General features: G+C 66.5%; 12 protein-coding genes across 12 annotated transcripts; 6 read left to right on the forward strand and 6 right to left on the reverse strand.

The window, feature by feature from the left end:
* Positions 1-158: 158 nt before the first annotated feature.
* Positions 159-1,078, forward strand: MICPUN_56798 (predicted protein; the record flags this gene model as incomplete). The annotated part of the gene is made up of 1 exon (XM_002500398.1): positions 159-1,078. A coding segment is annotated over one exon (920 nt), but the record flags the coding sequence as incomplete, so codon positions are not given.
* A 176-nt stretch (positions 1,079-1,254) lies between these two features.
* MICPUN_79467 (predicted protein) lies at positions 1,255-2,541 on the reverse strand (the record flags this gene model as incomplete). Its single annotated transcript, XM_002500832.1, has 1 exon — positions 1,255-2,541. One exon carries the CDS (start codon positions 2,539-2,541, stop codon positions 1,255-1,257), a length of 1,287 nt encoding a protein of 428 aa, XP_002500878.1.
* A 369-nt stretch (positions 2,542-2,910) lies between these two features.
* On the forward strand, positions 2,911-5,550 carry MICPUN_99376 (predicted protein; the record flags this gene model as incomplete). Its single annotated transcript, XM_002500399.1, has 1 exon — positions 2,911-5,550. The coding sequence occupies one exon, from the start codon at positions 2,911-2,913 to the stop codon at positions 5,548-5,550; it is 2,640 nt and encodes an 879-aa protein (XP_002500445.1).
* MICPUN_93665 (predicted protein) lies at positions 5,549-7,141 on the reverse strand (the record flags this gene model as incomplete). Its single annotated transcript, XM_002500833.1, has 3 exons — positions 5,549-6,275; positions 6,550-6,643; positions 6,917-7,141. 3 exons carry the CDS (start codon positions 7,139-7,141, stop codon positions 5,803-5,805), a joined length of 792 nt encoding a protein of 263 aa, XP_002500879.1. The 3' UTR covers positions 5,549-5,802.
* A 504-nt stretch (positions 7,142-7,645) lies between these two features.
* On the forward strand, positions 7,646-7,987 carry MICPUN_80228 (predicted protein; the record flags this gene model as incomplete). Its single annotated transcript, XM_002500400.1, has 1 exon — positions 7,646-7,987. The coding sequence occupies one exon, from the start codon at positions 7,646-7,648 to the stop codon at positions 7,985-7,987; it is 342 nt and encodes a 113-aa protein (XP_002500446.1).
* Positions 7,976-9,650, reverse strand: MICPUN_105261 (predicted protein; the record flags this gene model as incomplete). The annotated part of the gene is made up of 2 exons (XM_002500834.1): positions 7,976-9,128; positions 9,303-9,650. 2 exons carry the CDS (start codon positions 9,648-9,650, stop codon positions 8,061-8,063), a joined length of 1,416 nt encoding a protein of 471 aa, XP_002500880.1. The 3' UTR covers positions 7,976-8,060.
* Positions 9,651-9,861: 211 nt separating this feature from the next.
* Positions 9,862-10,450, forward strand: MICPUN_107890 (predicted protein). The gene has a single exon (XM_002500401.1). The coding sequence runs from the start codon at positions 9,908-9,910 to the stop codon at positions 10,139-10,141; it is 234 nt and encodes a 77-aa protein (XP_002500447.1). The 5' UTR covers positions 9,862-9,907; the 3' UTR covers positions 10,142-10,450.
* Positions 10,451-10,474: 24 nt separating this feature from the next.
* On the reverse strand, positions 10,475-11,317 carry MICPUN_70927 (predicted protein; the record flags this gene model as incomplete). Its single annotated transcript, XM_002500835.1, has 2 exons — positions 10,475-10,559; positions 10,668-11,317. Coding segments are annotated over 2 exons (735 nt in total), but the record flags the coding sequence as incomplete, so codon positions are not given.
* Positions 11,318-12,642: 1,325 nt separating this feature from the next.
* Positions 12,643-13,171, reverse strand: MICPUN_79707 (predicted protein; the record flags this gene model as incomplete). Its single annotated transcript, XM_002500836.1, has 1 exon — positions 12,643-13,171. A coding segment is annotated over one exon (529 nt), but the record flags the coding sequence as incomplete, so codon positions are not given.
* A 1,068-nt stretch (positions 13,172-14,239) lies between these two features.
* MICPUN_90229 (predicted protein) lies at positions 14,240-15,124 on the forward strand. Its single transcript, XM_002500402.1, has 2 exons — positions 14,240-14,352; positions 14,493-15,124. The coding sequence occupies exons 1-2, from the start codon at positions 14,275-14,277 to the stop codon at positions 15,060-15,062; spliced, it is 648 nt and encodes a 215-aa protein (XP_002500448.1). The 5' UTR covers positions 14,240-14,274; the 3' UTR covers positions 15,063-15,124.
* Positions 15,125-15,194: 70 nt separating this feature from the next.
* Positions 15,195-16,595, reverse strand: MICPUN_56808 (predicted protein; the record flags this gene model as incomplete). The annotated part of the gene is made up of 1 exon (XM_002500837.1): positions 15,195-16,595. One exon carries the CDS (start codon positions 16,593-16,595, stop codon positions 15,195-15,197), a length of 1,401 nt encoding a protein of 466 aa, XP_002500883.1.
* A 98-nt stretch (positions 16,596-16,693) lies between these two features.
* MICPUN_56809 (predicted protein) lies at positions 16,694-17,953 on the forward strand (the record flags this gene model as incomplete). The annotated part of the gene is made up of 1 exon (XM_002500403.1): positions 16,694-17,953. The coding sequence occupies one exon, from the start codon at positions 16,694-16,696 to the stop codon at positions 17,951-17,953; it is 1,260 nt and encodes a 419-aa protein (XP_002500449.1).
* Between the last annotated feature and the right edge of the window lie 407 nt (positions 17,954-18,360).

Consider the following 18,360-nt stretch of genomic DNA (forward strand, 5'->3'; position numbering starts at 1 on the left):
CGTGTGCTCTGGGTCCGCGGGCGCTGCGAAGTCGGCAATTTTCGCGCCACCCCAAAGGCGTACGTACCACCCCAACGGTCGGGTCTCATAAAATCGAACGGCGAGCAGTCTGGGAAATTGCCCGAATTTATGATTTGCGGTTCAGTCTCGCAACGCACATGTGGCGCCGGCTCCTGCGGGGCGCGGAGGTGTGGGAGGACCGTCAGCGCACGGTCCTCGTCACGGAGGCGTCCCCGGGTCGATGGATCCGCCCAGTTCACGAGGAAGACGACCTCGCGAATCCGTGCGTCGATCCGTGCGTCGAGTGTGAGCTCCTCGAGGACAGGTGCGTCGGGTGGGTCCACGTCCGGGATCTTCAGCTGTCGGCACCCGAGCCGGAGACGCACGCGTTACGCGCCAGTCGCAGATACCGCGGCCACCGCGGGCTGCTGCACGTCCCGAGCGTCGTCGCCTTCGTCGAGGCGCACGTCGCGCGAACCCGCGAGGACCGCGCGCGGTACAAGCGGGGCGGCACGACGGGGCCGTCCCTCTTCGACGCATCCGGTTTCGTTCAGGCGGCGTTCGCCAACGCGTCATCACCCCGGCCCGTGTTCATACCGCGGCGAGTGCACGAGCAGCACCACTTCGCCGAGCCCGTGGACGACCTGAACGAGGCCACTCCCGGCGACCTCGTCTTCTTCGGCGTCCAACCCCCGAACGCCTTCAAGGGATGCGTCGACGTGCGCCACGTCGGGATCATCACAGCTGTGCGATGCATTTCGGGATCATCGGCATCATGCGTCGAGCTCGCCTTCGCGTCCGTCACCGACCCGATCGCCGGTCGCGGGATCGTCGCCCGCGACAGCGTCATCGTGCCCTCTCGGTCATCCACGCCGGGTGCCCGCGGTGGGAACTGGTCAACCACGTGGGAGTTTGGACGCGCGAGGCCCGGCCCGGAACACGAGGGCGACGCGGCGTCGGAGCGATTGGCGCAAACAGTACTGAGCGTCGGTCGATGCAGACGGGGCGTCGAGGGCGCGGATGACCTGCCTCGCGGTCGCACGGCGTCCTCGGCACGATGCGGGGGGTCGAGCAGGTGCGCGGTGCAGATATCCCAGGGGTTCGACCCGAACCACGGGGTTTCGCACCTGAGATGGACAGGCGTCGACCTGACGAGGTTCAGCTGGGACACAGAGGTGAACCCTTCGGGAAGAAGCGCGCCGAGGAAGGTCTTTAGGTCTCTAGGTCGTAAGTTAGGTTAAGGTTAGGTTAAGGTTAGGTGTTCGCGGCAAGCGCGGCTTCCTCCTCGGCCTCCGTCTTGCGCTTCCATCGCAGGAACTCGTCCATGAACTCGTCCAGGTCTCCGCTCATCACGCCGTCGACGTCGCTCGTCTCCTTTCCCGTTCTCACATCCTTCACCATCTTGTAGGGGTGAAAGACGTAGTTGCGAATCTGTTGACCCCACTCGGCCCGCACCGCGTCGCCCCTGATCGCCGCCACGTCCGCCGCCCGCTGCTCCTCCGCCACCGCCACCAGCTTCGCCTTGAGCCTCGCGAGGCCCTTCGCCTTGTTCGCCGCCTGGCTGCGCTCCTCCTCGCATCGAACCGTGATCCCCGTCGGCACGTGCTTGATCCGCACCGCAGTCTCCACCTTGTTCACGTTCTGCCCGCCCGCGCCCCCGCTCCGCATGGTGCTAATCTCCAGGTCCGAATCCCGTAGGGTTAACTCCTCCACCGAACCCTCGTCCAACACGGGCGTCACCTCCACAGCCGCGAAAGACGTCTGCCGCGTCGCGTCCTTCTTAAACGGACTCTGCCTCACCAGCCTGTGCGTGCCCCGCTCCGATCGCAGGTACCCGTACGCGAACCTGCCTTGGACCTCGAACGTCACGCTCTTCAACCCCGCCTCCTCCCCCTCGCTGCGCTCCACCGTGCGCCACGTGAACCCTCTCGAGTTACACCAGCCGCGGTACATCCGCTCCAGCATCTCGGCCCAGTCCTGCGCGTCGGTGCCCCCCGCGCCCGCGTAGACGTTCACCAGCGCCGGCATCGCGTCGTACTTACCCCCCAGCAGCCGCCGCACCTCCCACTTGTCCAGCTGGCGCTCCAAGTTGTCGCACGCGTCCGAGAGTTCGGCGAGGATGGTCGGGTCGGGGCCGGCCGACGCGTCGTTCGCCGCGGCGCCGGAGAGAGAGTCGTCCTCTCTCTCCGCGTCGATCATCTCGAGCGCCACGGCGGCGTCTCCGAGGAGGTTCTCGAACCCCCGCGCCGTGGCGAGCTGCTCCTTGGCGTCCGCGAGCTCTGCCATGACCGCCTTGGCCTTGATCGGGTCGTCCCAGAGGGTGCCTTCGGAGGCGGCCGCGTCCAAGTCGGCGACGGTCGCGGCGAGGCGCTCGACGTCCACGACGTCGAGCGCGTCTTTGACGCGCGTCTCCAGCGCGTTCGCGCGCCGGCGGAGGACCCCGAGGGTCTCGCCGTCCCAATCGGCGGATGCCCGCGCGAGGAGAGTCGGGGCGCGAGACGTGAAGGGCGGGGCGCGCTCCGCGGTCCATCCGCGGTTCATCCGCGAGGACGCCACCGTCGGCACGCGGCGGTAGGCATTGGACACCCTCATGATATGGGGTTGATTGGCGGTGGCGCCGGGCGCGTCCCCGTCCGCGCCGACGACGCGGGTGAGGCGCCTCGCGACGGATTCGGTCGAGGTCACGCGCGGGCGCACGCAACCCACGGCGCGCACGGCGCGAAGCATCGTCGATCGAGTACTCCGGCGCGCCCCTTCTCTGCGCGCCTTGCTCCAGCAGTCCGCTTCGCGAGAACGAACAGCGCAAACTCTCGAGACGGACAGGAAGTCAACAAAAATGACGCGGGTGCCGTTTTTCCCCCCAGGCCAGAGAGGTACTCGCCGGTGGTGCCGGTGGTGCCGACCGCGGGCATGGACGGCGCGTACGAGAGCGCCAGGGCGAGGCTCAAGGCGCAGTCGAAGCGCGAGCCGGGCGCGGATCCGGGCGCGACTCGTTTTGGAGCGACTCGTTCGCGATCTCTTCTCTCCGGGGGGACGAAACCGAAGGCGTCGTCGGACGGCCGGGAAAGGGCAACGACGGTCGAGGTCGTCCAGGGTGCGGACGATAATATCGTGGACGCGCAAGGGCGGATGACGCGCGCGCTACTCCATGACGCCACGGGATGTCGCGACCTGTCCTCGGCGACCGTCGCTGACCTGCACAACGCGGACCTCACCGCGCTCGCGTCGGGCGATCTCGACGCGTGCCCGAACCTGGTGTCGCTGGACCTCAGCTTCAACCAGCTCGTGGACATCGACGGAGACGCGCTCGCGCCGCTGACCAATCTACGCGCACTCATCGTGTACAACAATCGCGTCGCGTCCGTGAAAGCCGTCGCGCGGGTCGGGCAATCGCTACAGACGCTCCAGTGTCAGAACAACGCCATCACGTCCCTGGACGGCGTCGAACATCTCCGAAGGCTCGCCGTCCTCAACGCCAGCGGCAACCCGCTCGGGGACTGCAAGTTGATCGGACGATGCACGACGCTGACGAGGTTGGACATATCCCGATGCGGGCTCGAGAAGCTGGAGGGGTTCGCGACGCTTCACGCGCTCGAGGAGCTCAACGTCAGCGGCAACGCGCTGACGGAAATATCCGCCGTCGCCAAGTGCGCCAAGCTGCAAGAGCTCGACGTATCGCACAACGCCTTGCCGCCGTCCGCGCTGAGGGACCTGAAGGCGTTGAAACGGCTGGACGTGTTGAACCTCGAGGGCAACGCCCTGGACCACCTGAACTCCATGCCGAGGATGGAGGAACTCACGGAACTCAACTGCGCTAAGAACCCGCTGCGGACGCTGCCCGACGACTTTCCCGCCAAGTGCCCCGAGCTTCAGATACTCGACCTCGGCGAGTGCCAGCTGGCCGGGGACGTCGCCAGCGTGGTGAAGGCGCTGTGTGGACTGGACACGCTGACGGAGCTCAGGCTCAAGTTCAACCCCTGCGCGGGGGGGGGCTCGGGAGGGGGGCATCGACCGGGGCGGACGCACCGTCGCTCGTCGGCGGCGGCGACCGCGGGGAGATCGACGGCGCCGGCGGCGTCCAGGCCGCCGGCGCGGTCGGCTCCAACCGCCGCCGGCCGGCGCATCAGGACCGCCGGGCCGGGGACGACGGGCGCGACGATGAGCGCTCGTCCCCCGGCTCCGCCGCCGAGGGCGCCGGCTCGACCGCCGCCTCCACCCCAACCGGACGTTTCCGGCGACGTCTGGACCCCCGCGGCGGACCCGTGGCGCGGGCTCGACCGCGCCGCCGCGGCCGCCGCGACGCTGGGATACCGCCGCGAGGTGATCCGCGCGCTGCCGCGGTGCCTCTACCTGGACGACGTCGCCGTCGGTGACGCCGAGAGGGGCGGCGAAGAAGGGGGAGCCGGCCCGCGGACTCGGCCGGACGTACCGGATGTAACGGACGTAACGGCCGGAGACGACGGGGACGAACGGGACGAGAACGACGTTGACGCTCTTCTCAAGAGGCGGCCTCAGTCCGCGCGCCGTCCCAAGGCGGCGGACATGTCCGCAAAGGCGGCGACGGCGGACGGGCACTACGAAGACGTCGCGGTGAAATTTATCAAGGAGATGGAGGATTATAAGACCAAGATGAGCGGTTTGATTGGCAAGATACGGGACGGCCTGAAGGAGACCAGGCAGGAGGCTGTCGCCGCGTTGAGAAGCGACGGGACGCTCGAGGCCGAGTCGGACGCGGTGCCGTCGGGCAGGCTGCCCAGCGCCCCGATCGTCGGAAGCGTACCGACGAAAAAGGTGGGCGTCCTCAACAAGGTCGACGAGGACAAGGTTGGTCGGGAAGCCGAGGCTGCCGACAGCGCGCTTCGACGCGGCGCCGAACCGCCCGCCGCCGCTGTCGTTCAAGCGTCGCCGTCGCCGGGGAAACGTCCGGCGTCGGCGCGGGCGAAGCTGGTGGAGGCGCAGGACGCCACGAGAGCCGTGCTGGAACAGTTCGATAGACTGTTCTCCGACAAGTTGTTCTTGGACGACGTCGACGGCGTCGGTTCACCGGAGGGGGACGAAGGGATCACGCGAACGCCCGAGGATCGCCGCCGATGGATCGTGAGGCCGCCGTCCGCGCGGGGCGGGCGGCCGCGCTCGGCTCGCGGCGCGGGTGGAATTGCCGAAAAGGTCGCCGCCGCCGTCGCCGCCGTGGACGCGCAACTAGCGGCGGAGGTACGCGATCAAAAGCGCGCCGCGTCGGAGGAGGAGGGGACGCGCGCGACGGCGCTGGCCGGGACGAGTAAGGCGCGGCCGAGATCGGGCGGCGGGAACGGCGGGGCGGGGCTGGGGGATGATAAAGATGGGCGGCGGCTCAGACCCCCGAGTTTGGCGGGTGGCTCGACGGGGACGCTCGGCAAGGTTCTGGAGAGGACGAGGACGTCGTCCGCGGCGGTCGCCGCGTCGAGGCGTCCGCCGTCGTCGGGAAGGCTGTCGACATCGGGAGCCGCTGGAGGGCGCGGAGTCCCTCGCGCGACGTTCAGGAAGCCTCCGGCGTCGGGAGAGCGGAGATGACCACGCGGGGGAGGATTCGCAAAAAACCACTCGTGTCTTATTCAGAGAGTGGCGCGCCCCACAGTCTGCGAGCGCCCCACCGTCTCAACACGTCGCAACAGCGGCATCGTCCCCGTCGGACCGCCGCGGTTGCACCGCCATCGTCGCCTCCCGCCAACCAGCCAACAAGTAAGAGTGGGTCCAAACGTGATTCCGTCGTCCCGTCCCGAGTCGTCGCCCCGCCTCCTCACTTTCGCTCTCGCCGCTAAGTACTTACGCCGCCTCGGCGGTCTCGTCGTCCTCAATCTTGGGCGCGAGGTAGTAGCGCACGTAGCCCATGTCCGCGATGAGGTACTGCACCACCACGGGGAGCTCCTTGGACATCTGCAGCTGCACGGTGGGCGCCAGCGGGGTAGCCTTGGTGAACGAGTTGAGGTAGCGGAGCGCAAAGGTGAGCGTCACCGGCTCCTGGAGCTCGATGATGGTCTGCTCCTCCTTGTCGACGGAGGTGTTCTGCCTGCAGGTGATGTTCGCCTGGCCGATGTCGCCGGTGGTGCTGAACTTGACGCCGTCCTTGGACACGGAGATGGTCACGGTATCGCCGATGGAGGAGAGATCGCGGCAGATGCGCATGAACTCCGAGGAGGGCATCTTCACGGTGGCGGCGTACTCGGTGTCGGGGATGCCGAGGTGCTCGGAGTCGATGTCCATGAGCTTAAGCTCAAAGTCGGAGATCTTGTCCTGGTCTGTTGATTCGCGAGGGAAGGGGAGGGTAAGGGGGAGAGGTGGTCAGGGTCGGGTTTCGAAACAGGCGGATCGATCGTGTTTTATTTTTTGTTGGTCAAAAAGCCGAAAAGATCGCGAGAGGGCGACCCGGTTACCCGCGTCCGGGGCGCCCCGACGCGTGGGAATTCCGGATCGGGGCTCGCCGACGGCTCGTTGACTCATCGGTGACGCGTCAAGCTGTGCTCGGGACGAAACCCAGACGATGGTGGGTCGTGGGGACGGGTGCCTACTCACCGGGAGACTCGAACATGAAAGTCACGACATCGCCGGTGTCATCCGCCTTCATGGTGATGATGTCCTCGTTGCCCGCGCACTTGAGCATCTTGGACTGTTGACGTATCAAACGGTGAGAGGGTCAGTATTTTGTTTGATACGTGGGAAAGGCGTGGAACGCGTTCGACGGGGTCATCGAGGCGCGGGGTCGCGTCGGCGAGCGCCTTCCGGGGGAGACCGGAGGGTGCTCACTTTCGCTTTTTTTTCAAAAAAAACAACGCTTTTTTTCCCGGAGCCTCTCGCGCGCTCCCGAAAGGACGCGCGCGGGGCACCCGAGGAGGATCTCATCGGGCGCGGGGACCGCGCGGGGGCAGTATCGGTGACGCACCATGTTGGAGAGGTTCATGCCCATGGTCATGTTGCGGTCGCAGCGGTAGTGCTCGAAGCCGTCCGATCGGAGGAGGAGGGCAACGAGGGAGACGTGGGAGGAGTCCATCGCCTGGAGCGCGAAGCCGTTGTTGGAGCAGTCGAAGTTGGCGTCGGTGACGAGATCCTTGATGGACTCGAGCACCTTCTTCAGGAGGGAACCCTGGACGAGACGGGCCTCAAACATGGCGACTTGTGTATGCTCGTGTGCGTGTCTGGCGTGCGTGTGCCGGCGTGGAATGCCGATGGCGCTAAGATCCGGCTTGTTTTCGGGTTTGAATTTCTTGACTGGTATCGTAACGCCTTTCGAAACCATCGTTCGAAGCGGGGGTTCGATACCAGGTCACGGTCAAAATGCGCGAGCCTTCGTGAAGTCAGGTTTGGCTGGCGGCACCGGCGCAGTGAGACAGACACAAGAGCACGAGATGACGGACTCGATGATGATGGACAGCGAGGGCGGCGTTTCCCAGAGCACGGACGCGCCCCGCAACAGGAGGGTGAGTCGCGCGTATCGCCCCGAATCGTCGCCTTCCCACTCGAGCAGTCGACCCGCCCCTCTCCCTCCCGGATTTTGGCAAATCCTCCGCAGCGCGCCAATTCGTCGCGCCCTTCCAACCCTAACCGACCGTCACTCATCCGCCATCACCCCGATTCCCACCTCCAGGGACGCGGACACGACAAGGAGATGGAGATGGACGACGATCGCGGCGGCAGGTTCGAGTCCATCCCGGAGAACGACTCGGGCGCCCCCGGCCCCGCCAAGTCCGTGGAGGGCTGGATCGTGCTCGTCACCGGCGTGCACGAGGAGGCCCAGGAGGACGACCTGCACGAGCACTTCGCCGACTACGGCGAGATCCGAAACATGCACCTCAACCTGGACCGACGGACGGGGTTCGTCAAGGGGTACGCGCTGATCGAGTACGAGACGAAGAAGGAGGCCCAGGCCGCGATCGACGGCGCGAACGGATCGAGCATGCTGGACCAGACCCTCGAGGTGAGCTTCGCATTCTCCAAGGGGCCGATCAACAAGTAGAGAGATGTCTTTTAAAGCCGCGGCGGCGATCGTCGCTCCTCGAACGCGTCGCTCCTAAGTTTGCACAGCGCAGTCACTGCTCCCCGTCCGTTCCATCCGCGCCACCCGCCCGCGCCTCGCCAGCCTCCAAGTCCCCTCCCGCCGGCCCTTCCTCACCCCCGCCGGGTCCCGTCGATTCGTCGCCTCCGTCGTCGACCCCCCCCGGGTCTGAATCGTCGGCGTCCGAGTCGGGAGACACAGCTGGCGACGCGTCCGGATGACCGGCGGCCGTCCGCCGCGTCAGCCATCGCATCACACCCCGCCGCAACGACCGGGCCGGAGACGAGGCGGGCAGCAGGGGCGCCTCGAGGTCCGACTCGTCCGCCGATTCCGCCCCGCCTACCGTCGCCACCGATGCGTTGCTCAGCACCGACCACCTGCTCCGCCTGCGCCGCCGACTGTCCGGAACGTTCTCCGGCGGCGGGGGCGGCGCGATGACGTGCTTACACACGGGGCAGCACGCGCGCTTGGTGATGAGCCAGGGGTCGATGCAGTCCTTGTGGAACGCGTGGCCGCAGTCCAACGCTCGGAGCTCGTCGCCGCTCTCGTAATCCTCGATGCACACCGCGCACGTGTCGCCGGTGCCGTTGTCCACCACGAGCTTATCGTCCTCGCCGTCTCCATCCCCCGCGGATGCATGTGCCCCGCCGCAGGTAGCCCCGCGCAGGAAGCTCAGCACGCGCTCTTGGCTGGAGAACACCGCGGTCTTGGCCACGGCGGCCACCTCCTCCGCGCTGAGCAGCCGCGTCTCCGGCGGCCTTTGCGCAGCCATCGCCGCGAGGTGCGCCTGCTCCCTCCGCTTTAACACGAGGACGACGGAGAGCAGGACGCACAGGGCGCCGAAGGTGACGCACGCGCTGGTCGCCACGTTCGGCCAGTCGTCGAACGGCGAGTCCGGCGATTCCAGGGTGACCACCACCGTCTTGCCGTGCTTCGGGTCGTTCAGTAAAGTCTCCAGCGCCTCGCCTGATTCTTTGGAGACGAAGACGGATGGAACGTTCACGTCGTTGTCCTCGTTCTTTTTCGCCATGGGTATCAGCGGGCCGTCGACGTTGTCGAAGACGACGACCGCGACGGCGCCCGCCATCTCCGCGTTTCTCACCTGCGTGGTCCGATGCGAGTCGCGTGGGTCAGGTTTGGAACGCGAAACCCGCGCGGCGGGGGCGAAGATGGGGTGGACTCGCGGGGAGTTCAGCGTTCGTTGGCGGGTGATATGAGCGCGAGAAAAAACAAACCCTCGGAGCGAGCCGGCCGCGGAACACCCGCGCGTACGTACCTTGGTGACGAAGTCGCACTTCTCCGTTCCGAAGGAGCGCTGCACGAGGGCTATCCACCGCCCCTCGTACTTATTCGTCAGGGCCTCGCACGCCTCTTTCGGCGACGCCTCCTCGAGCCGCGCGGTCACGCCGTCCGCGGGCACGCGCGGCCCGAACACGGCGGGCTCGTCCTTCACCACGGGCAGGTACCCGGCGTAGCTCCGGACGACGACGTGCGAGTCGTAGCGCCCGGGCAGGGAGGTGAACGCGGCGAGGAAGACGAGGAGGACCACGGGGAACGCGCAGGTGCACGCGCGGCAGAACGCCACGGCGTGCGCGGCCGCGCCCGGCGCTCCCACCTCGACCATTGACCCGCGCAGACGGAATGACGTCAGGCTGACTCGGCCGTCGACACTCTGGCGCGATTTTTCGTCGTCGACAACTCGTCAAACACGGTTCGCGTTTCCCCACTGATGAACTCGGAGAATGAATCTGAATCAACGGCCGATTGCACCGCGAGATTGGGGCCCGTTCAAAGCGGACCGAAATTGCCGCGCAAGAACTCCACCGGGCGCACAGTCAGGCGCGCGCGTGGGCCACCGAATCCCCGAACTGCACCGCACTAATGTTCTCGACGAGACTTTTTCTCGTCGCGCTGCTCGCCGTGTTCGGCGCGTTGACGCTCGCCCCCGCCCCGTGCGAGGGCAAGATCACCTACATCAGGCCCCTCTGGCAGCCAACCAGCGAGTGGAGCCCCCCGGAGGAGCGCGAAGAGCCCGCGGAGCTGCACAGCGCCGCCATGAAGCTGTACTCGGAGTACGTGGAGAAGAGCGGCATCCAGCCGTGCACCTACTGCTGAGAACGCGCGCTTCTTTTCATCATGCGGGAATACTAGCAACGTAGCCGGGAGGGACGTATAGATATTAGGGCGCAGGGCTCGGCCCGGCCAATTCAAGCTAACATCGGTCGGTCTTTCTTCGCGAGGGGCAAGGGGCGTCGCGAGAGGCGGGGGGCGATGCGCCCGGGTTTCGGACCCGAAGCGCGGTCGCAGTCGTGGAGGGCCACCGGGGGCCGACGCGAGGCGCGGGATTTCGACCCGCGCGTGGTGCGCGGGCTGCACAGACAGCAAAGCCGAGCTCTCAGCGAATAAAAAAATATTTTTCGAGCCAAAAACTGATACTCACGCCACCCGCAGCTTGTCCACCCACTGGTCGAGCACCTTTGGGGTGCCGTACCACGGCCGCTCGTCTGACGACCCTATCGGCGTGTGGAATACCCTGCGATCGAGCGAACGGGGGGAAGAGACGGTGAGCGAGGATCGGTACGCGAGGGGATGGACATGCGAAGAAAGAAGATTGAGGGATGATGAGGGATGAGGCGCGCACCCCTCGAGCGTGACGTTGTCCGCGCCGTCCAGGTGCGCCGTCGCCACCGGCGTGATCCCGTCCCCCCACGCCGCCGCGGACCCGCACACCTGCTTATACCCCTGCCCGACGAGGAACCCCGCGGCGTCCCCGGCGCCCCCCAACGTCTCCACGCCCAGGAGCCACTTGCCCGCCAGGCACGTCACCGGCACGCCGAGCTCCGTGGGCTTGGCGCAGTTGGCCTCGACGTAGGTGAGGATGCCGCGGGTCTGGTCCACGACCCCGGGGACATCCTTGGGCACCGCATTGAGCGGCGACCCGAGCGTCACGACGCACCTGATGTCGTCGACGCCGAAGTCCTGCATGTACACGCGGCTCATCCAACCCCCCGCGCTGTGCGCCACGAGCGCCACGCGATCGGCTCCGCTCTTCTCCTTCGCCGCGGCGACGGCGTCGGCGATGCGGGAGAGGTACCAGTCCACCGTGGGCCGCGGTTCGAGGGTACCCTGCCAGTACGCCAGCTGCGTGAGACCCGCGGCGTTGCGGAGCCAGTCGGGGCGGCCGACGGCGGCGACGGTGGCGGAGAAGCCGCGAAGCTCCAGCTCGCTCGCGAACTCGTCGTAGTCCTCGGTGCAGTTGCCCAGGCCCGGGAGGACGACGACCGCGGGCTTGGACGATGCGGACGCGACGACGGATGCGCGGACGTGCGCGCGGCGGGGCGCGATCGATTCGCGCGGCGCGGAGGCCCGCTTGGCCAGCGGAGACGAGAGCGCGAGCGTCGCCATGTTTTGTGGATAAAACAGGCACCAACTCGGTTAGGATCGGTGCCTTCAAGTGTGTTCATCCGTCAGTCCGTCACCCGGAGAAAAATCCTGAGAATACCATCCGGGCTCTCGCGAGAAGCAAGCGCGGCGAGACTTTAGCCGAACGATTAATCAGCCGGACGTGACATTAAATCGCGCGTGCGTCATCCCCAGTCATCGCTTCCCGCCCCCGAGCGCGTTGTTGGCCATCATCCGTACGCTCTCCCCGGCGCGTTCATCCCCGACAACCACCAGCGTCGCCATGCCGGGCCCGCCCTTGCCCTCAGCCACGGACACCTTCGCCCTGGACCTGGCCTCCATCTCCCTGATCGTGGCGCCGCCTTTCCCGATGATCCGTCCGACGAGCATCTGCGGGAACGCCACCTGCATTTGCTGCTCGCCGGGTTTCTTCCCGGGCTTCCACGGGATCCCGCCGTGGCCGCGGACGATGGAACCCTTCTCAAACACCCACGTGATCGGCTGCCCGCTCTCCTTCTCCCTCAGCCGCATCGCCGCGAACTTCTCCTCAGCCTCCTTCTCTTCGAGCTTGCGCCGCGCCTCGGTCTCCTCCGCCTCCTTCGCGGCCCTGATCGCCGCCACGCGGTCAGCCTCCGCCTTCTCCGCGGCTTTGCGCTGCTCCGGCGTGAGCGTGTACGCGCCCCCTCCGGCTTCCTTCGCCTTCTGTCGGTTACGACGCGCGAGGATAGCCTCCTCGTCGTCGCTGTCGATCTCGCTCTCGTCCGACGGCGTGTCGTCGAGGGTTCGGTGGTCCACGGCGTGCGCGCGTTGCGTCGCGGCGACAGCCTCCGCCTCGGCTCGCTTCTTAGCCGCCTTCTTCGCCGCCTTCTCGGCGAGTTTTTCGAGCATCTTTCGCTCAGCCTTGGCGCGTTCCTTCTTGGGCAGGGCGCGGATGCGGTCGCGCATCTCCTCCTCGTCCTCGCTGTCGCTTCCGTCGTCGTCGTCGTCGTCGTCCGCGGGCTTCGCGGGCTTCGCGAGCTCGGGCTCGGGCTCGGGCTCGGGCTCGGGCTCGGGCTCGGGCTCGGGCTCGTCGTCGGAGGATTCCGCCTTGGCCTTCTTCCCCTTCTTCCCCCTGCCGCCCTTGCCGCCCTTGCCGCTATTACCGCCGCCCTCCTTGACGCCGTTCTTGCGAACGTAAACCAGGAGCTCCTTCACCAGGTTGGCGCTCTTCCCCATCATCTTCTTCACCTTCGGGTCGTTGAGCGGGTTGCCGTCCAGCTCGATGGCGCGCACCTTCTTCTCCTTGAGCTCCCCCATGGACATCGGGAGGTCGCCGATCTTGTTGTCGTTGAGGAAGATCTCGGCGAGAAGCTGGCACTTGCCGAGGTCCGCGGGCACGGACTCGATGCCGTTCTTCTTGGCGCTGAGGGTCACCAGCCGCTGTTTTTCCCGCAGGTTAAGAGACTCCAGAGAGTCTAGCGCGTTGCCGTCGACAACCAGAGTGACGAGGTTATCGCAGTCCGCGAGCGCCGAAAGGTCGGTTATCTTGTTGTATCCGACGCGAATGTTCTCCAGGTTCTTGCAGTTGGCGATCTCGTCGGGAATCGACGCGATCTGGTTCCGTTCTGCCTCGAGAACCCTCAGCTGCGACAGCTCGCCAATCTCAGCCGGCAGCGAGGTCAGCGAGTTGTCGCTGAGGATGAGCGTTCTGAGGCCGGAGAGCCTCGCGACGGCGGCGGGCAGGACCGTGAGCTTGGTGCGCATGGATATCTTCAGGTTGTTGACGCTGATCGCCCACCACGTCGCCGGGTCCACCTCCTCGCCGGTGGGCACCGCCGCCAGCGCGAGGTCGCCCCCGTCGTCCTCCAGCGCCAGCTCCTTGAGGTCCCCGGCGATCGCCTTCTCAACCTCGGGCCAGCACGGCGTCGGCCGGTTCGCCTCCGCCTCCACGCGCTTGGCCTCTTGCTCCGCCTTCTTCTGCGTCGCCTCCTGCTGCTTCTTGTCGCCGGAGTCTCCGCCGCGTCGCTCGAGCGCCTCCAGCTCCTTCTTCTTTCGCTTGGATCTCTGCGTCGCCGTCTCCCCTTCCGGGGCGTTCGGGTCGACGTCTTCGTCGTCGTCGGTGTCCTCCTCCTCGGATTCGCCGCCGCGGTCGATCCTCGCCGCGAGCTCGTCGTGGCCCTTCTTGCGCGCGTAGTCGGCGGCGGTCATGCCCTTGCGGCACTTGGCGCGGTAGTTGCATCCCGCGTCGAGGAGCTCCTGGCACGCCTCGACGTGCCCGTTGTGCGCGGCCATCATGAGCGCGGTGCGGCCCTCGCCCTCGCCGTCGGTAAGATCCATCAGCTCCTTCTCGCGCGCGCGACGAACGTGGTCGCAGAGCATGCGGAGAGCCTTGTGCAGGTTGCCCTGCGCGCAGATCATGATCGCGGTGTAGCCGTCGTCGTCGCGGAGCCCCGGGGACTGACCGCCCGCGCCGATGGACCATCGCACGGTGTCCAGCTTCTGCTTGCGCAGCGCTTCGAAGTATTTCTCGCGCTTCGACATGGTGATACGTCCGTCGCCGAGTGAGCGCGACTGTGAAGTGCGAAGGGACCCCGACGCGGTTGCAATCGCTTTTTTGGCGGCGGTTTCTTTTTCACGAGGAGGGGTCGATCGGCGCTGACGGCGATGGGACGATGGAAATGCGATTCGTAACTGCCTCCCCATACGTCCTTAACGGGTAATGAACCAAGATGCACGCGTGAGATGGTTACAAAAACTTCGTGATCGACGCCGAGGCCGAGCCGAGCCTCACGTCGACGTGTCGCCTTCGCCTTATCTTAGGCACTGCTGCCAAGCGCGTGAACGCCCGCACGCACACGCTCGCAACGATGGCCCTCTGCATGTCCACCTCGGCGTCCGTCGCCAAGGTTGCCCGCCCCGCGGTTCGCGCCTCCGCTGAGGAGAAGGTGCGCCCTCGCGATTCCCCCTCGCGCCCCGTCGGGGCCTCCGATGCGGCCCCCTCGGCATCACCCGACCCTTTTTCTCGGCCCTTCCTTCCTTCTCGATCGGACCTGACGCCCGCCGTCCCCCGTCTCCATCGCCGCAGCCCGCGTCGGTGCCCAGGCGCGTCACCAACGCACTCGCCGCCGCGGCTCTCAGCGCCTCCATCGCGCTCGCCGGTCCCGTCTCCAGCGCCAACGCGGAGATCCGCCTGCCCCCGCTCGACCCCGATCCCGAGCGGTGCGAACGCGCGTTCGTGGGGAACACCATCGGGCAGGCCAACGCGGTGAGCGACCGCATCCTGGACCTCCGCCAGTGCAACTACGTGGACAAGGACCTGTCGACCAAGACTCTCTCCGGCGCGCTCATGGTGGACGCGACCTTCAAGGGCGCGAACATGACCGAGGTGGTCATGTCCAAGGCGTACGCGGTGAATGCCGACTTTACCGGCGCAAACTTCACAAACGCCGTGGTGGACAGGGTGACGTTCGACGGCGCTAACCTCTCGAACGCCAACTTTTTCAACGCGGTCATCACCGGCGCCACCTTCGAGGGCACCAACCTCGCGGGGGCGCAGTTCGATGAGGCGCTCATCGGCAAGGAGGACGTCAAGAAGCTCTGCGAGAACCCGACGCTCGTGGAGGAGACCAGGTTCCAGGTTGGGTGCAGGAACTGATGAAGAAAATCAGGGGTGTCCGCGGGGAGGGTTTAGAGTTGTCATAACACGCACGTGAAGAACTGATCGTTCGCGAAGGTTTCCGTCCTCATCGTCTCGTCGTCTCCCACGCGCCCGCTTCGATCCACCTCATCAGAGCTCGATCCACGTGTTCGGGTCCAGGTGTCCGCGAGTGGGCAGCGCGACGTCGGGCCTCGCGGGCCGAAGGGTCTCGTCGAACCATCGGTTCACGACGTCCACCATCTCGGGCGTGCACCGGTGCGGCGTCCGCCTCTGAACCAGGGTCCGAAACAGCGACGTCTTACCGACGGAAGCGTACGCCGCCCTGGTCTCGGTCACGGCGTTCATCAGTCCGGGGAAAGGGCACCGAGGGTCGAGCTCGCCGTTGACGACCAAGAGCGGTCGGGGCGAGATCAACGGCAGAGTCGCCGGGCCGTCCAGCTCGTCGATGAGACCCGGGCATATCCTGCGGTACACCGCCCCGACGATCCCCGCGTCCACCGCGGACGGATCCCCCACGAGCTCCTCGGCCGCGGCGGCGAACAGCGCGGGCGGGAGCGAATCCGCCCTCGCCCTCCAAGAATCGTTCAGCAAACCCCACGCAAAGTGCTGAACGCCGACGATGGGGGCGACCGCGCCGGTGACCAGCCCCGGGTCCGCCGCGCCCGCCAGCCACGCGTACATGCCCCCGAGCGATATACCCCCGATCCCGACCCTGGAGGGATCGGTCAGATCGCCGTACTCGTCGCCTCGCGTCACGAACCGAAGCGCTCTGAGCGCGTCCCACGCGCCGTCAAACAAAAACGGCCGAGCGTCGCCCCGGCGACTCCCTTCGTTCCCCCCGCTTCCCGTCCCGTTCTCGCCCTCGATGTTCCCGCGCCGCCACGCGGCGACGAGCGCGGCGCCGTACCGCTCGAACGTGCGCTCGCGCGAGTTTCCGGAGCCGTGCCCCAGCCCCTCAGCCGCCGGCGCCCCCGCGGATGACTTCGACGGATGGTGACTCCGCTCGTCGTCGTCCCCGTCGGCAACATGCGCGGCGGACCCCGGTTCGAGGCGCCTGCCGTGGCAGGGCGCGTCCACTCCGACGGCGACGTACCCGCGCGCGGCGATCGACATCAATTGCGGCATCAAGCCCTCGGTGTCACCGCCGGTGCCGTGCAGGAACGCGACGACCGGGAGCGCGTCGTCCCAGTCCCCGTGGGGCCTGACGACCGCGACCGGCACGGCGTGCTCCAACCCCTCGTTCCGGGACTCCGGCGCGAGCGTGAGGCGATCGATGACGACGCCGTCGTCCGGCCGGGGCTCCGAGACGATCGGACCCATCACGCGTGGGACCGACCCGGTTCGGCCCCGCGCGAGTTCGCGCATCAATCGCGCGCGAACCGCATCTGTCCTCTCGTCGGACTCGGATCGCGCCCCGCTGATGGAACCCGACGCGGCGGCTCTGAACGCGCGAGCACATCTCGATGGCATCCGCCTGCGTCGCGCGTGTGCGATGCCCGTCGCCGTGGCCGCTCGGATCTGCGCCGCCATAGTGCTATCGCGCGCTCGATTCTGGGACGTAACAATACGCAAAGACGAGAAATATCCCGCACGTCACAGTCACAAACGTCGTTCGCGCGGCGTCGACCATGGCCGACCGCAAGTACGACATCGTCCTCTTCGGAGTCACCGGCTTCACGGGAAAGCTCGCGTGCGAGCACCTCCTCTCCAAGGGATACCCCGTCAGGTGGGCGGTATGCGCGCGCACGGAGGCGAAGGCCCGGTCCGTGCTCGCGTCGATTGCGAGTCGCCTCGGCGTCCCCGACGACGTCCTGCCCCCGATCTTGGTCGCCGACCTCCAACCCTCGAACTCGGACCCGGAACACGCCAGACTCCGCGGCGTGGTGCGCGACGCCGCCGTGGTCATCACCGCGGCCGGGCCCTTCGAGAAGTACGGCGAACATCTGGTGAGGATGTGCGCGGAGGAGGGGACGCACTACGCGGACACCACGGGCGAGTCGGACTTTTTCAGGCGCTGCATCGACCTCCACGACGCCACCGCGAGGGCCACCGGCGCGACGATCGTGTCGCACTGCGGCAACGACTGCGTCCCGTGGGACCTCGCGGTCCTCGCCGCGGCGGAGCTGGCGCGCGATCGATTCGGTCCGCGAACGACGCTCTCCGCCGCCTCCACGTTCACGGAGCTTCCACCGGGCGTGGGCGCGTCGGGAGGCACCCTCGCCACGGCCATCTATCAGCTGGGTAAGAAACGCGGGGGATCGAGGACCGCGTTCGACCCGCTGCTCAGGCTTCCGGACGGGTCCAAATCGAAAGAGGCGACCAAGGTGAGATCGCCAAAGTCGGACGTGTACTACGAAGAGTTCGGCGCGTACGCCGGGCCTTGGATCATGCAACCGGTGATGGGCAACTGCGTTCGACGGTCCAACGCGTTGCTCGGATACAACGCCGGCGAGGAGTTCGCGTACAGCGAGGCGCAGCTGCGGCATCCTTCTTTCATCCGTTGGATCGCCGATTCGTCGTACAACGCGCTCATCGGAGCCGCCATCTACGTCCCGCCGCTTTGCGCGCTCCTCCCCGCCCCCGGAGAAGGCCCCTCGCGCGAGGAGATGATTGCGGGGTACCTGAAGCTGCACCTGCGGGCGGAAGGAAAGGCGCCCGACGGGAAGAAATTCAAGGTGAAGGGGCTGATGACCTTCGACGAAGACACCGGGTACTTGTGCACCGGACGCATGCTCGCAGAGAGCGGCATGGAGCTGTTGGAGGCGGCCAAGGCGGGAGGGGAGAAGAAGGCGGGCGTGTTGACCCCGGCGACGGCGATGGGGACCAGCCTACTGCGCCGCATGGAGAGGGAGCTGCCCATGAAGTGGGAGGTGGAGATTGCAGATTGATTGGTGTTGAGTCAACATTACATCACACCCGAACCCACCCGCCGTCTAATAAATATAACGTCACTCACCGCTGCGCTTCCTCTTCAACTTTTTCAACTGCGTACGTAACGGAGACAGGGTCCGTCAGGCTCGATGTTCAGGCGACCACGGGACCGAAATGGAAAACCGGTGAAAACAAGAGGACACGGGCAAAGGTTGGCACGCCGCCGCGGTGACATATCGGATTAGTGACGCATGAATATGGTTGGTGCCGAAGGATCCACGAAGCAGATTAATCAAGGAAAATCATTTTCCCACTGTTGCTTGTCGTCATCTTGGAAGGCGGGTATCTCTCCCCCCGTACCATCAGGTGGTCGAACACCGAAATGTCAGAAGATAATCAAAGAAAGGTTCATTCGAGTCTTGTT

Source organism: Micromonas commoda, chromosome 3 (assembly GCF_000090985.2).
Source record: "Micromonas commoda chromosome 3, complete sequence".
Lineage (NCBI taxonomy): Eukaryota > Viridiplantae > Chlorophyta > Mamiellophyceae > Mamiellales > Mamiellaceae > Micromonas > Micromonas commoda.

Bases quoted from the DNA above. Each gene is read 5' to 3' on its own strand.
- MICPUN_90229 (XM_002500402.1), top strand. From the start codon at position 14,275: ATGGCCCTCTGCATGTCCACCTCGGCGTCCGTCGCCAAGGTTGCCCGC. The intron at 14,353-14,492 runs GTGCGCCCTCGC...CCATCGCCGCAG, and splicing joins GCGCCTCCGCTGAGGAGAAG to CCCGCGTCGGTGCCCAGGCG.
- MICPUN_107890 (XM_002500401.1), top strand. From the start codon at position 9,908: ATGTTCTCGACGAGACTTTTTCTCGTCGCGCTGCTCGCCGTGTTCGGC.